We start from the raw sequence: 15,781 nt of genomic DNA, 5'->3' as shown, positions 1-15,781 counted from the left end.
AAGAAAAAACAAATTTGGGCCCGTTAATGTTAGCTATTTCCATCATTTCTCTCTTTGAGATTGGGGAACATGTTAGATTAGATATTCTATTGGGTTTATGATTCAGAAGTTGATTTTATATAATACTAATTTTTTAAGTCTCACTTCTAACAGCCATCTCTCTCTCTCTTTCGGAAAGTAAATAATGAAAACTATCAACAACTTTTGGTACTAACAACTTAATTATACCAACAAAATTCGAATATTTTAATTACAACTCTCATTCGCGAGTGGCTCAACTGTCTTGAGATTGAATCGACCTCTCAATCTAAAACTCACATTCCAATCACAATTTGCATGAGTTTTCTTACGCTACAGAGGACCCAGGGGCCAGCACAATGGCTTTAGGCATGCCTTTCATTCCTCTTTATGGGTATTTATTCCTCCCTTCGCCTCCTTTAACGCATAAATTCTTATTAATGGTTTATATATATACCTTCCTCATTTCACTTCCCACACACATTTTGTCCCTCTCTCTCTCTCTCTCTCTGTGTCTGCCTCTCACACACACACACGTACACACAGAAACACACTTCTATAGCTTAAAGATGAGTTGCTGTGAGTCTTGCAAACCAAAAACCAAAATTTTGGCTGTAATATTTGACTTGGATGGGACCATTTTAGACACAGGTCTGTAACTACAATTTCATGTTAAAAACCAAACCTCTTTCATTTCCCTTAAATAACGGGTTTCTCTGATATATCTCTCTCTCTCTGTGTCGTTTGTTATTTGTATGTATAGAGAGACTTACAAAGGGATTGTTGAAAGAATATTTAGCAAAATATGGGAAAGAAGTGGACATGGAAAGGGAAGAAAAGAAGCGAATGGGAATGACACAAAAGGAGTCAGCTGCTGCAATTGTTAAGGACTATGGCCTCCCATTGACACCTGATCAATTTATCAAAGAAATCACTCCCATGTATAGCGAAAAGTAAGCCTTCTTTTCTTTTCTTTCTTTTTCTTTTTCTTTTTTTTTTTTTTTTTGAGATTATTATTATTTTTATTATATATCAACCACAAAAGAATATAGCAGCCCGGAAAATCGAAAAAGTGAAAAATGTTAATTATATTCCTATCCAATTTTTTTTCCCTAGTAATCGATGAGTTATTAAGTTATAAATTATATAAGTACGGTCAATAGTCTTTAAACCAAGAACTTCACAATTCATCTGCTCTATTTTTAAGGACAAAGTTTGACTCTAAACATATTTGAAACTCAATGCTCCAACCACCAATAAAAAGATGAAATTTATTTGTCATGTGCAATGCACATGACTTATTTACCCAACTTGTGCATGACTTAACACATATCATCTTCCCATTAGTGGTCGGAGGCTTTAAACATGTTTTGAGTAAACCTTTGCTTATTCTAAAATCATTTTTATTTATTGTTTTCTTTATCCTTGAGTAAACCTCTGCTTATTCTAAAATCATTTTTATCTATTGTTTTCTTTGTCCTTGTCCTTGACACTGTGATGTAAGATAAGCTTTTTTAATATGTGTGGTTGATGTAATTTTTTTTTTCACGTGTGAAATTTGCTTAGATATATAGGAATTATTTTTTTCACTTAGCTATCATAAATTATACTAGTAATGAAGCTACTCTTTGACCAAGGGGGGCCATCCCTCCCCCCCCCCCCCCCCCCCCCAACACCTAGATTTTGGGGGGAAAAAAATTTCTATAGGTATAAGTATATTTAACGTTAATGTTCAGTTAGCCCAAAAAAAATTAATCTTGAAGCTATGTTATGACTTGGGCCCTCACAACACCCCATATATATGTTGTTTGCTATCTCATATGAGAAGATAAACTCAGAGATGAAGATGAGAGAAAGAAATTTCTCATTAAATGAATAAGGAAAGTGCTGCTTTACTATATATACAAGGAACAGAGCACTTGGATGAAACAAAATAAAAAACAATTAAAAACAAGCTTTTTTATTTTAACACAAATCAAGTTCTGGTATTGCACTTTTGGATTTTCAATATCAAAATTAGCCTAAATTCTCTCTCTTAATGACCAAAATATTGCAATTTTTTATAATAATTTTTTTTTAGAAGTCCAAACTTTGCCCCCCAAACATTCGGCTCTGGCTCCGTCCCTGAATTATACCTATACAATTAATGGAATTTGAACCAAGAATCTAACACTTCATCCACTCTATTCTTAAGTCTTTTTCATCTGTCTTTTTCCATAACACTGTTGTAAGATAAGCTTTTTTTCATCAGTGTGGTTGATAACTTAACATACTATTTTTTTTTTATTTCACGCGTGAAATATGCTATCATAATCATCCAAGTATGTATCCCTTCTCTTTCTCAAAAAAAAAGTACATATCCCATCTACTAAAACACAACGGCTCTGAGAGGAAATATAGTCTTGCAACATTTTTTTTTTTTTTTTAATAAATAATAGATGTTAATAATAAGTGTTGTTTTAATAATAAATGTTGTTTATCTTGCAACATTTATTATTTATATACTTTATTCATTGATTCTGTTTGGGATCTCATATTTTACTCAATCTTCATTAGTGCTTTTACTAGTATTTTATAGTCTTAACCATCCCTATTTGTTATCATGGGTTTTATAGTCTCCCATGTCTGTATCTTTGTTTCTAAAATAAAATAAAAAACAAAACAAAAACCATCCTTATTTGTTCTTTGAAAGAAAATTCCATGAACCTATTTCTATGTGGATGAGTGCATGTCATGATAATATTACCACACAAACATGATTAGTGTCATGCATACTCTTTGGAACTGAAAACTAATACAGCATAATTTTGCTTAATAGGGATAAATGTAATGTTACAGTTACAAACTATTTTACAACATTTTTACAAAATGTTGATGTAATCAATTTTTATTTGTTTTCATCTAGACTCACCATTAATATCACTTTTTTATTTACTAATAATCACCCACCACATCAACAGTTTATAAAAAAATTCGTAAAATAGTTTGTATCTCTAACATTATTCACGAAATAAATAAAGTAAACTATCCATAATAAATAACTTTAAATAAGGGAATAAAACCCAATAACATTAAGTCCTAAAAATCAAATAAAATAAAACATCAACTAGCAATAATTTTCATCATCCAACCGTGATGGAAATTTAAATTCAAGTTGTAGTAGCTTGATTGTGGTGTTCCAAGTACAATCTGAGTTTGGCCTTCCTCTCCAACGAACTAAGAAAAGTGTTGAATTCCTTTGTCCCTAATGAAAACAAATTTGCTCATCCAAATAACACCAATATATTCTTTACGTGCTGGTGAATAAGCTCAGATTTATGGGGCCATCATCTCATCTATGATGGGTATTGTTGGTTCTTGCAAGCTCAGATTTTTTGGCCCATTCATAGCTTCGAACTCTAGCATATGCTTGGGCTAAGGTGGTGAACTGACTTAGAATAAGCTCCCTCTTGAGCTCCCTATTAAGGCCATTCCTAAACCTACTCAAGATCATTCTCTCATCTTCAACTACATCGCATATCAACATGTATTCATCAAATTGGTCCATGTACTCAGTAACAGGTCTATTCCCTTGTGTTAGACTGTTCCACTCATCCAAAAGCATAGCTTTATACCAACTTGGTAGATATTCCTCTCTGAGTTTTTCCTTCATTTCTACCCAATCGGTTATGGGAGGTTGGTTTCTATTAGCTCTTAGTTGTTGGGTACACCTCCAGAAAGTTTGAGCTCTACCAATGAGTTTCATTGTGGCAAACATGACCTTTCTTTTGTTGTTTGGAAAGTAGTACCAATCAAAAAAGTTGTCCATAGTAAATAACCAAGAAACGAGGTGCTTTGGTTCTTGGCCATCAAATGTGGGTGCTTCAATATTAATATGTGCAAGTATTCTTTCATCTAGGTCTCTAGATTCCCTAGGGTCGACAACATCATGGTTCTGATGATGATGGCCTTGATTCCTATTATTATTCAAATTGCCTTTGTTTAAATCTAATCCGGCAGAATGTTCCATCACAGATTATTGGGATCCAAAATTGGGCTTTGTAAATCTGACCAAACCAAGCACGTAGAGAAAAAAATTGATGGAATATTTTCAATGGCAAATTGAGACCAATAGATCTGACCTGGGCTGGCCCAGGTCTTAAATAATTTAGCTGAGGAATAATAATAAAAATAATAATAATAAAGTCGTACGAATTAGAAATTTAGAATTAGAATTAGAATCAGAACAAGGTAAAGGACCAAGTGAACTCACCAGAACTGACCAGACCAGATCCTTCTTGGTGGCTTGAAGATTGAACAGTTGATGGAAAGTGCGATTTGGTGGTTTTTATTGTGATGGGTGTAATAATTAATATTGTATTTCCGTTGAGGCGATTCAAGGAGAGTATTTTCTTTGACTCAAGAATGTTAAATAGGGCGGAGTCCAATGTTCTTCTATACGAATAGGAATAGGGAGAGGCAATAGTACTAATTTCGTGACCTATAAGGAAACGAAAACAACTCCTATTTAAATTTCATCAAACACGGAAATAAAATCAATCTAGCCTCATGCATTTGAATTTTGGAAAAAAAAAAAAAAAAAAAAAAAAAAAAAAACAACAACAACAACTATTGAAAAGCAAAATTTGAATTTTGCAAAGTATTATGTCTATAACATTCTTACAGCACTTTCACAACAAATTCTATATGGTAAATTATTAGAGAAATGATATGTCTACAACATTTTTAAAACAAATCCTAAGTGACGGGTTGTTACTGGTTGTTATTATTAGGGTAAAAAAGTAATTTTAATGTTAGTTTCAAATTTGAACCAATAACAACTAACCACTTGTGATTTGTTGTAAAAATATTGTAAAAATGTTGTAGACGTAGCATCTCTCAAATTATTATTTGTTCTAATTTTTACCCACCGCTAAAATTATTTTTTGCTTAGTAGTAACAATTCATAACAATTTTTCACTTAAAATTTGTTGTAAAAATGTCATATACATAACATTTATCTTAAAATTATTTTCTTTTTAGAAAGGTATAAATGTAATATGTTTAAGAAGTTGTGAATTGTGATTGTTTATAATCAAATTTTGATTAGATAGTCCCTTCAAAAAAAAAATTTTTTTTATTAGATAGAAAATCCAAAAAAAAAAAATATATATATAATTAGATAAAGAAAGGGGTTCAAATTATGGTTATCATCTTCATCCTAAACGAGAGTCGGCAGTAACAGTCTGATCATCTACTAAAGTGGATGATATCAATCTCAATTCTATGTATATATTTTTTTGAGGGAAATCTTAATTCTATATTGAGATAACCTTAAGTCCTAAAAATCACATCTTTAAAAAATTTAATATCAATCGTTATTATTTAGTCACATAAAAAAAAAATAATAATAAAAAATCGTTATTATTTGGCACGTGATCCGAAATCTGCATCTGTGTCTAAGGTACACCAAACCAGAAACGATTAGCATTCTTCCAACCCAGAACAGGCCCTCTTTGGCACTCTCAAAAGTCAAAACCCTGACCAGGCCCTTTCTACAAACAGAATTTTATAGTATTTTTGACCAGCCTAGGTGCTAGAATGTGGAAACAATAACTTATGGTAACAAAAGAATATTTCTTGTTTGGCCATTCAATAAATTATGCCATTACAAAATTAACTAAATCATGAATGGAATGTTTCAACGATTTAATATGGTCCATTTTAATATGATGAAGTTTCAGATTTTACTGAAGAAAGAGTTACTGATTTTGCTAATTGGCATGAAATGAGACAGTAGATGAAAGACATGATTTTTATTACAACAGTCTACCGCCAAAACTTTGTTGAGCCATTAGCTGATTTGCTTTGGATTTTAATGATTTTCTTCAGAAGAAATCTTCCATTCTGTTCATTGTTTCTTGACATAACAGTTTTGGTTAATGAAACTAGACTAGTTTAGTTATAAATAACTAATTTAAGTACTACGCCGGTATATGGCAAGATTATTCTTAGAGAACTTCAATTGCTTTGCTTCCAAAACTCTTACATCTTAGCATGCAATGAAATGCTTTCGCATGCTTGAAACTGCTCTGAAGCAACACAGAGAACTTTGTTCATCCTTAAATGCTTCAACTTTTTAATGTTAGCATGGAAAGAAACCTTCTTGTACTGATTTACATCTCTGCAGCGTTTGTGTAGTCTTCTAACTCGTTAATTGTATACCTTTAGGTGGCTGCAAGCGAAACCACTTCCTGGGGCTAATCGGCTTATGAAACATCTCCATAAACATGGAGTGCCATTCGCTCTTGCTTCAAACTCTTTAAGAGAATACATAGATGCAAAGATATCTCTCCAAAAAGGTTGTCTTTCTTGACTTTCCTGGATATTAGTTTCGATCAAGCCTTTCTTTAATCTCTGATTCGTGTTCTACTGATTCGCTTTATTATACTGTCAGTAGAAAAATAAATAGCCAACCTGACATTAAAATTATTGTTGTCACCAAATGATTTATCATTGCTCATAATACTTGCCGAAGTTGTTTAACAGATTTAGAGTAATTTGATCTGTATAAACATAATGGACATTTCTTGTAGAGATCTTCTTGAAGTTCCCCCTTCTGCATAGATAAAATGAGCTGCTGTGAAAATTGATAAACATGGATTTGAAAGGTCTCTCTTTGTTGTGTGTGGATCATAGTAAATCATGAATGTTGTTCCAACTTGTGCTTTTCATTACAGTGAAGTACCGAAGTTTACAAAATATTTTGTATATTTACAATGTGTCTGACTGTGACATTTTGGGGATACAAAAAGATTACACACTCCTGATTGAGTTTCACCATCATCATAGGTTCCCTTTACATTTTCTGAATCAGCAATTGTTGCACAAACGCAGAAGTGCAGGAATAGAACTTTAGTAGTTGTTCTTAACTTCTTAAGCAGAGGATGTAAGTGTTCTATCAATTTTTTGTGCTAGAGTTCTTCTGGTTAAATAAAAAATTTATCAAATCTACCAATCACTAAGAAGCAATTTACATATATTACTGCTTTCATGGAATGATGGAAATCTTTTTATTTCAATTACTTTCCTTAAAGTTTAGTAATCTGGGGTGAAAGGATGTTATATTGCATTTATTTGTTAATGTAGGTCACTGAATCCTACCAAATCAAACAACCAAATGAAATAATAGTTGTTTAATGTAGGGTATAAAAATCTCAGGCTAGTAGTCACTCGGTCCATAGTATTGCTTGATTTCATTACCAAGAGTTTTTTTCCTGCTTTGGCATTTCCATCCTCTTATATTTTGTGCATGCCTGAATTAGTTGAATTATGTAATTTCATTAAAGCACTTGCTTTTTTCTGCATAACTATCTCATATCTTGGTGGCTAATTGCATGTAATGCTAATCTTGGATACTAGAGGCCAAGTCCATGGTGAAGGTTCTGAATTGAGTCTAGCATCTACAATGGCTGTGGTTTGAAATAGGATAACAAAACATCATTGAGTCATTGTAAATTTACCAATAGAACAAATTATAGTTAGCCAACATTCCAGCATGCACTAAAAACCAAAGTGAGGACATGTCCAAAGAATGTAATCGTAATGTTAATCTTGGATCAGAGTTCTATTGGCAAACAACTTCTTTTTGGATTATTCTTTCTTTTTCTGTTTTGTGTTTGTGTGTGTATGTTCTTTGAACAAGTGTATTATCCATTAGAGTTGCAGGGCATAGCTTTCTCAGTTGTTTGTATTTCCTCTTTGTTCTTTTTTGTTGCATAGCAATTAATCTCTTAATGGATGATTGGTTTTTCACTGCACTATTTCCACATCAATTTATTCTTTTTCATCTAAATTATTTGTCTAGGTTGGAAGGAGTACTTTTCAGTGATTCTTGGAAGTGACCAGGTCAAATCGGGAAAGCCCTCTCCAGATCTGTAAGGTTTTTTGCAATATTTCAGAGCAAAATTAAGGCTGCATTGAATTTATATGGAAATGGAACCTTCCATACATAGAACCATTCTAGAAGGTGGTTCTGTCACCATGAGTAAAAGTTTAAAAAATAATTAGATTTTTTTTTTTTTTGGGCGAAATTCTGAGATGATTCTCAACATGTGAAAGAAAAAATTTTGTCAAATCCAAAGAATCTCATGTATGAGAATGGAACCATTTCCACCAGATTTCCAACTACCTCTGTTTTTTCTTTTCTTTTTCATGAAGAAATTTCACTTTTGATCGTCATTTTATTTTTTCGCTATAATCATATGATTCCCAAATTGTTAACAGATTTGAAGAGGCTGCAAAGAGAATGGGTGTAACTGCAACTCACAGCCTGGTGATTGAAGACTCTTTGTAAGTTAAACTAGCAATTATCTATATATAATTCAAAATAAAAATGCGGCTAAGCCTCTCTAACAAAATCACTTATTATCTGTGCCAAACTCCAGTGGAGTTTTGATTGAATAACACTTTTTCCCTGCTCCTGTGCATGTTCAGAATAATTCTGATTTCTGATTATTGCTAGAAATTTGCAATCAAAATTTATGAAAAACTTGTGATAATTTCTGAATTTAAGAGCCTTACTGCAACTGTCAGTACAATATATATTTGTTGCATAAGCTTTTCAGTGAAAGACTAAACCAGCATACCCAACATTCTTCAGTATACAAATTACTATTATGTCTAATGGCTTGTGAATGCCAGCATAGTGATTTGTGATGGACTATCTGGATGATGTATGTTCTACAAAATATATTTCTGATCTGTATACATCAATAACTGCATGGCAATATTGAGTGGATCATTTGGTTTTTCTAATAAATCTAACGGTAACTTTCTTCAAAGAATTATTTTCATAATTATTAAAATTGAATACATTGGGGAAAGGTCGTAAAAGTCGTACCCTATGCACCAAGCTCTCACTTCTATGAGGTTTGGGAGAGGTAATTAGTGGGAGCCTTACTCCCAAATTAGGGAATTAGTCTCTCCAGAATGTGGGGTAAAACTTGTTATCACTTATCACTTACCTCCAAATTTTGTAGAAGCGATATCCTTATGCATTAAGTACAACTTTTTAGCATTAATATAAACTAACAGTTGTAGAGGATGACAGTCCCAACTGTGGGAGGGGGTTTTATCCCTTAAGGAAAACAATGGAAGCAATAAATAATGCTTAAGAGTATGCAAAAAAACCCATGCTAATTTATGCCACCATGGTCAGACCTTCTAGGATTAGCTCTTCCAAGTATTGATGTTCAAAGGTTTCACAATAAACTGATTTCATATCTCCAAGTGAATTGCTTTTTGAAACATAGTCACTGTTAGGAATATTTTGTCTGTAATTTTTTGGTGAGCACATATCGACTTGGTGAGGCATTTTTATGACTTAATTTGACAAGCTGAATTGAATTTTAGTGTTACTCACAAAGCCATGAACTACTTGCTCACTTACCATTTTGGAGGAATGACCATTATAAGGCTTTGAACTGTTACTAGCTTGCAGAACAAGTTAAATTAGTAAGGAAGAAAATGAGGAAACACTGTAATGATTCTGTTAAGGCTCTTGAAACCATATTCAAGCAGTCAATTATTCTATTGAGGTGGTTTTTGAAACACTATCATTACAAAATCACTGTAACTAGCATGAGATGTACATTAACAATAAAATTTTGCTGGTTTCTTGTTAGACACACTAGTTGCATCATAATTTTTCATGGAGCATATGCTGACAAATTTATCATGTCTTTGTTTACCAAGAAAAAAAAGGAGCAATTATAATGTTTTTTGCAGCTGCCACATTTTTTTTTCTTTTTCTTTTTCCCTACTATATTAATTGTTACTGTGGTTATTATATTTGTTACACACAAAATCAATATTGATCAATACATTTCTATAGGGTTGGTGTTCAAGCAGCTAATGCAGCAAAAATGAAGGTAGTTGCTGTTCCATCCCATAGTGAAACTGATTGTTATGCCCTAGCAGATTCTGTGCTTCATTCGCTTCTCGAATTTCAACCCGAGCAATGGGGTCTTCCACCATTTGACGACTGTAAATATTTCATCTTACTTAAATTTATAGCCCTATGCACTTCATTTCCCTACTGAACGATTTGGTTTAAATAATGGTTTCAGGGGTAGAGAATGCATTACCTATTGAACCAATTCATGTGACCATTGTATCTATCAACGGCTCTGTGTGTGAAGTCATAGGTTTGTTAAATTTAACTTCTTCACCTTGATATTATTTGAATAGCAGTTTGATAACATTAGTATCATAGACAACTAACTTTCAACTCTGTGTTTTACTTTATGTCTCAAGTTCCATACATAATTTTCTACTTCATTGAACATATCAGAGGCTAATCTGACCTTTTAATTGTCAAATATCCCATAGCCAAAGTCACTGCTTTTCCCCTATGGTTGGGAATTAAGAAACCTGAGGATTAAAAACAAGATTTAACATATTTTTCATCATTTTTCTTGTTTGACTATGAGATTCATTAATTTTCAGGCTCCTATGGTTTTCTGGTTTTGATATTGTAATAGTATGTATTCTGTCTTCTTGATAACATTGAAACATATATCCAGAGAATGGAGTATCTGCTCTTCCAGACCAAATTTTTGGAGTTTACTTTGGTTGGGCCAAAGTTGATCCGCATAAAAGGTTCAAAGTTGTGGTTAGCATTGGATGGGATCAGTTTTCCTGTATTTCTAAGAGAAAATTTGTGAGTACTCAACTCTTGACCATTCAATTAGCTTTTGCTTTCATGTCCTTGTATGTGGACAGAATTCGAAATGGGTCTATATTATTATTAAAAAATTCAATGTAAGTTTTGTTCCTTGGCACTTTTAGAATAAGCCCTCGCCATTATTGAGTTTAAAGTTGTGGTTAAGCTATTAGCTATTTCTTACTTTCATGTGATCTAGTTGGGGTCAACATCCTGAGTTTGAATCCTTGAGAGCATGAAGTTGGTTTCAAGATGTCTATTGGCTGTTACTACTGAGACATCGGTGAAGATGATTTTAAGCTTTTGTAGCTGAACTCACCTGATTAACTGCCTGTAATCCCCCATTCCTGTTTAGACCCCCACAGGCATTGTAATTCACTAGGCAGGTATTGTTATTGTCATGTCTAGGCTTGGTCTTCAACATATTGATCACTCCCTAGGGAAAAAAATGTATTGTCATCAATTCCCATGGATAACTAATTCTCATTTGGTTTCTCAGATGTCCCATGTGTGTTATAGACATCACCAACAATGGTGAGCAATTTGATGATGGTCTCACTGTACTCTTAGAGTTGGTTGTAATACCCTTCAAATGAAGAAGTAGAATGAATATTTAGTAACAACTAACAAGTTGAAGTTGGCTGATGAGCCCAATAAATCCTCAGTATAGTTTTCTAGACTGACCCTCCAATTATAGTGTAGTGTAACTAGTTATGGAGAAAAAAAAATGTATAGTGAATAATTTTTTGGGCTGACCCTCAAATTATATAATTTATATTTAAAGAAAGAAATATAATCAAATGGGATGACTATTTTTTCTGATTATCTGATTTTTCTTTACTTGAAAGTAGGTTGGTCTTGAGGGCCCTTCAGCAATGATTCTACTAATTTTTATGTGATCTTAAATTTTTTTTCTAAAAATGCACCCAGGTTGCTTATTGTAAGTCAACACAAAATTAATCATGTAGGTTTTGGTTCTCTTTTTGCAGCATATTTGCATAATTGATGGAAACATTGACTGCATATCTGGCCAGCAGACCCAGCTCACACTTGTTGGCTACATCCGTGGATTGAACAGCAAGGTAAAAAATTAATGACGTAGTCAGGAACAAAAATTCAAACCAACTTATAAAAAATTCAAATAAAGCATAATATTTCTTTTATGTACCAGTTTGTCTGGGAGGCTTCTAGGTGTTATTCACTCTAAACCTTTAAAATGAAACAATGAGCACATCAAACTTATGTGAACTGATAAAAAGCTCCGCAACCCATGAGATCTCATATATTGAGGCTGAAGAGACATTGTTACAATAGAATTTAAGTTGGTTGCTTGCTTGTACTTTGATCCTCTTATACCTGAAGATGTGCAATTATGTACAGGATATTACATCAATGACTGTGGAAGTACTAGAAGAATATAAGTCCGTTGCAAATGTTTCAATGGATCTGCCTATGTTCGTCCACCATTCCTGTGAACCTCTCCTTTCGGAAGCTTGTGCTCCAGAGGACTAATTTGGCTCTGATGAGAAAGAATAATGTTGTAACCTATAATTCCTTGGATAGTACTTCAACAATTTCACACCAATAGAAATGGTGAACTAAAAATAATTTTTTCTCTTTTTGTTGACAATTTAGGGAACACAATCCCTTGCACGAACACACATTATATGCACTTCTATATCAATCAATTCTTAATCACAGAAAAATCCCTCTTTTCCCAGAGAAAATGTTGCAATATTTGCCTTTTCAGTTCAAACCATTTGTTACCATCCCATGTAGCTGTTGAAATATCCCCCCCCCCCCCCCCCCTCTCTTCTTTTAGTAAAGAATAATCAACTTACATAATAACAAAGAAAAGTGAAATTGATTCAACTCAACAAATTGTTATCAATATCTTGGATAGGAATGTTTATACATTGATCTTGAGAGAATTTATCATATGCCACTGGTACTTGTAACTTCAGAGTGGAGAAGTTCTGATAGACTGCCTTATTCTTGTACCACACCTGTATTCCTGCCCTGGGTACTACGTTTATTTATCATTGTAAGCTTTATGCCTGATGCTGCATAACCTGCATGCTTCTGGTGTAGTTACCCTTGATAATCTCTAAGTAGACTGGAAGCAAGAGTCTACGTATGGCAATTGTATAACTTTCCTGCTAGATGCTGATGCCTGTGTTATGTTATGTAAGTACCTTGATATTTGGACAGATATCTTGTTACTTAGCTTTACAGGGTGTAATACCCTGAATTGTCTGAAGTTGTGCCGGATTTAGATTGTGAATATGTTGTATAGACACTGTTGAATATTCCCACATTGAATGTGTGTTAGGTCGATCTAGACTACATAAATGATTTACGAAAAATACTAATAATTTGAGATGGTACACAATTATGGACAGAGCTTTCCTTATGTCATGAGAATAGCTCATATTATTTTAGAACAATTAATAAAGTTTGTATTAATAGTCTTTTTTTTTTCTTTCTTTTTTGTTAATTCGATAGTTAGAGGAGAGGGATTTTAACCTTGAACTTTTTCGTTAGAAATATTGAGGGGGTGTCAATTTAACTACAAGCCCCTTGGTGGATTGATACCAATTAAGTTCAATATAGTTACTGGAAATGTTATGAATTTGAGTCCCTTATAACAAGTAACAACAAAACTAGATTAAGCTAGATCAACCAACCTACCATGGTTAGCATAAAGCAAAACTAGCTCAATCTCTCATGAGTTTCATTGCCCAAAGTTCAAGTTCTGCTAATACCCATTATTTCAAACAAGCTCTTCCTGATTTCTAAAGGATTTTTTTACAAAACCTGAATACTGTTACAAAAAGCAAGGCTAGTTAAGAAGTCATCTACATTAACTTACCCAACCAAACTTTCTATTTCATTTAATTTCCATATTAAAACCCTTGTTACTTACATTTCAAAGGGTGACTAAGTATTATGATCATTTGTTAAGAGTCTTGCAACTTAATTGACACCCCATCGTACACAAAGTGCTTGGGAGTTTATAAGAAAAAGAGTTCGAACTGTAACGTTAGCAACATATTATAACTATTATAAATATTTAAAAAAAAAAAAAAGCATTATGTTCATTTGAGTAGCATAAATGAAATTCTATTTTTCTTTGTCTTCATTTAACATCCATCTTCTCTTATTAATGCAAATTATTACTCATATTCATCTCTCTCTCTCTCATTTGAGTAGCAAAAATGGAATTCCATTTTTCTTCGTCTCCCCATGTAACGGCCATCCTCTCTTATTAATTTTAATTATTACTTATATTCATCTCTCTCTCTCTCTCTCTCTCTCTCTCTCATTTAAGTAGCAAAAATGAGATTCCCCTTTTCTTCGTCTTCCCTACGTAATGTCTATCCTCTCTCATTAATGCGAATTATTATTCATATTCAACTCTCTCTCTCTCTCTCTCTCTCTCTCTCTCTCTCTCTCTCTCTCTCTCTCTCTCTCTCTCTCTCTCTCTCTCTCTCTCTCTCTCTCTCTCTCTCTCTCCAAAACAAAGAATGCATTAGTAATCATCGTTGCTTCCCTTGCTAATGTAAGCAATGAACTCAATTGGAACCTACTCTCTCTTTCTCTCTCATTTGAGCAGCACAAATGTAATTTTATTTTTCTTCATCTCCCCATATAACGTTTGTCCTCTCTCATTAATGCGAATTATTACTCATATTCAACTCTCTCCCTCCTTTCCCTCTCTCTCACTCAATTAGCAAAACAATGAGTGCATTAGTAATCGTCATTGCTTCTATTGCTGATGTGAGCAGTGAACTCATCCGGTCATCCCTATACACGAACCCACCAATCATAGTTCAATGCGTGACAAGACGATAGAAATGATTCCACACACTCTCTAAAATAGGTAATTGTCGTTGCTTTCCTTGTTAATGTGAGCATGCATAGGTAATTGTCATTGCTTTCCTTGCTAATGTGAATTGTGAACTCAACCCGCAGGCATAAACTCACCAATTAGAGTTCAACATGTGACAAGACAACAAAAAGAACCCACAAGAAATTATGTGGACAAGTAAGATTACATGAACTTAGGTGGGCTTTTAAAAAGTTCTAAAAGCTTTAGTGGTGTAATCACATGATTTTAGAAATTTATCATCGACCCATGTGGAAAGATATGTGCCTATGTCATTGAAAGTTTGGAGCATTTGGGAAGAAAATTATGCGAATGATTGAGTTCATCTAAGGCATTAAGCCCAAAAAAAGAAAAAAAGAAAAAAAAAAAGAGTTTATTGAAGGCACTGCTCCTAAAAACCAAGGGGTGTCTTTTAAGTCTTTAAGTCTTGACTTTGAGACGGGGTTTGAAAGTTCCTAAAAATAAAGGGGAGTCAGTTAATTCTTGACTTTTGAGTTCAAAACAACTCTTGACCTCCTGACATAGGGTTTGAAAGGAAGATTATTGCATTTTAGTTGCCCAATATTAACACACACACAACAAAAACAAAATTTACTTAAAAAAAAAAAATTATCGATAATGCTGTGGATTGAACCTAATTTCTTCTAGTGTACATCATGCTCTAGACCAATGAGCTCACCATCCCATCCATCTTAATTAGTTAATTTTTTTAAGAATCTGTTTGGAAATCGTTTATTTTGTTGAAATTAAAAACTTATTACTGAAAGTACTATAGATAAAAGTAAAAGTTAGTTGAAATAGTACAATATGACTTATGAATAGTGTCAAAAAGTGCAATGTGACTCATAAATAATAACAAAATAAACTGAATAATGAAATAATTTATAATTTTAATCTACATCTAAGCGCACACTAAGAAGAATTAGTAAATTTATTTACTTAAATGAGTCAAATTATTTAAATCTAGGATTTACCACATAAATCGTGAGCTCAAGCTCAGGCTTGAAAACAATGAAAAGATAAGTTACTTCAACTGTATATATATTTATGTTCTTCAATATTATACATTCTTAATATATAATGCTCGATTTGGATCTTCTACAGGTTTATGGCTTGATTCAAATTGGAAAATTCAAACTTTGTAATTTTTTTATTGAAAAATAATCATT

The 15,781-nt window shown here is 33.0% G+C and overlaps 2 protein-coding genes across 4 annotated transcripts; one reads left to right on the top strand and one right to left on the bottom strand.

Moving 5' to 3' along the window:
- The first annotated feature begins 506 nt into the window (after positions 1–506).
- LOC115954837 (bifunctional riboflavin kinase/FMN phosphatase-like) lies at positions 507–12,508 on the top strand. Its single transcript, XM_031072793.1, has 10 exons — positions 507–669; positions 782–971; positions 6,229–6,359; positions 7,865–7,934; positions 8,284–8,349; positions 9,893–10,044; positions 10,128–10,205; positions 10,584–10,720; positions 11,713–11,805; positions 12,104–12,508. Exons 1-10 carry the CDS (start codon positions 588–590, stop codon positions 12,233–12,235), a joined length of 1,131 nt encoding a protein of 376 aa, XP_030928653.1. The 5' UTR covers positions 507–587; the 3' UTR covers positions 12,236–12,508.
- Positions 3,103–4,476, bottom strand: LOC115954838. Of its 3 annotated transcripts, none has more exons than XM_031072794.1 (2): positions 4,271–4,476; positions 3,103–4,155 (listed from the first exon to the last, which is right to left on the bottom strand). In XM_031072794.1, the coding sequence occupies exon 2, from the start codon at positions 4,025–4,027 to the stop codon at positions 3,350–3,352; it is 678 nt and encodes a 225-aa protein (XP_030928654.1). In that variant the 5' UTR covers positions 4,028–4,155; positions 4,271–4,476; the 3' UTR covers positions 3,103–3,349. The 3 variants fall into 3 exon arrangements, with proteins under 3 accessions (XP_030928654.1, XP_030928655.1, XP_030928656.1); XM_031072795.1 differs by having other exon boundaries at positions 3,103–4,144; XM_031072796.1 differs by having other exon boundaries at positions 3,103–4,139.
- Positions 12,509–15,781: the final 3,273 nt, after the last annotated feature.

This window comes from Quercus lobata, chromosome 8 (genome assembly GCF_001633185.2).
Source record: "Quercus lobata isolate SW786 chromosome 8, ValleyOak3.0 Primary Assembly, whole genome shotgun sequence".
Lineage (NCBI taxonomy): Eukaryota > Viridiplantae > Streptophyta > Magnoliopsida > Fagales > Fagaceae > Quercus > Quercus lobata.
This window is presented reverse-complemented; position numbering and strand designations above follow the sequence as displayed.

Bases quoted from the DNA above. Each gene is read 5' to 3' on its own strand.
- LOC115954837 (XM_031072793.1), top strand. From the start codon at position 588: ATGAGTTGCTGTGAGTCTTGCAAACCAAAAACCAAAATTTTGGCTGTA. The intron at 670-781 runs GTCTGTAACTAC...TTGTATGTATAG, and splicing joins TGGGACCATTTTAGACACAG to AGAGACTTACAAAGGGATTG. The intron at 10,045-10,127 runs GTAAATATTTCA...TAATGGTTTCAG, and splicing joins TCTTCCACCATTTGACGACT to GGGTAGAGAATGCATTACCT.
- LOC115954838 (XM_031072794.1), bottom strand. From the start codon at position 4,027: ATGGAACATTCTGCCGGATTAGATTTAAACAAAGGCAATTTGAATAAT.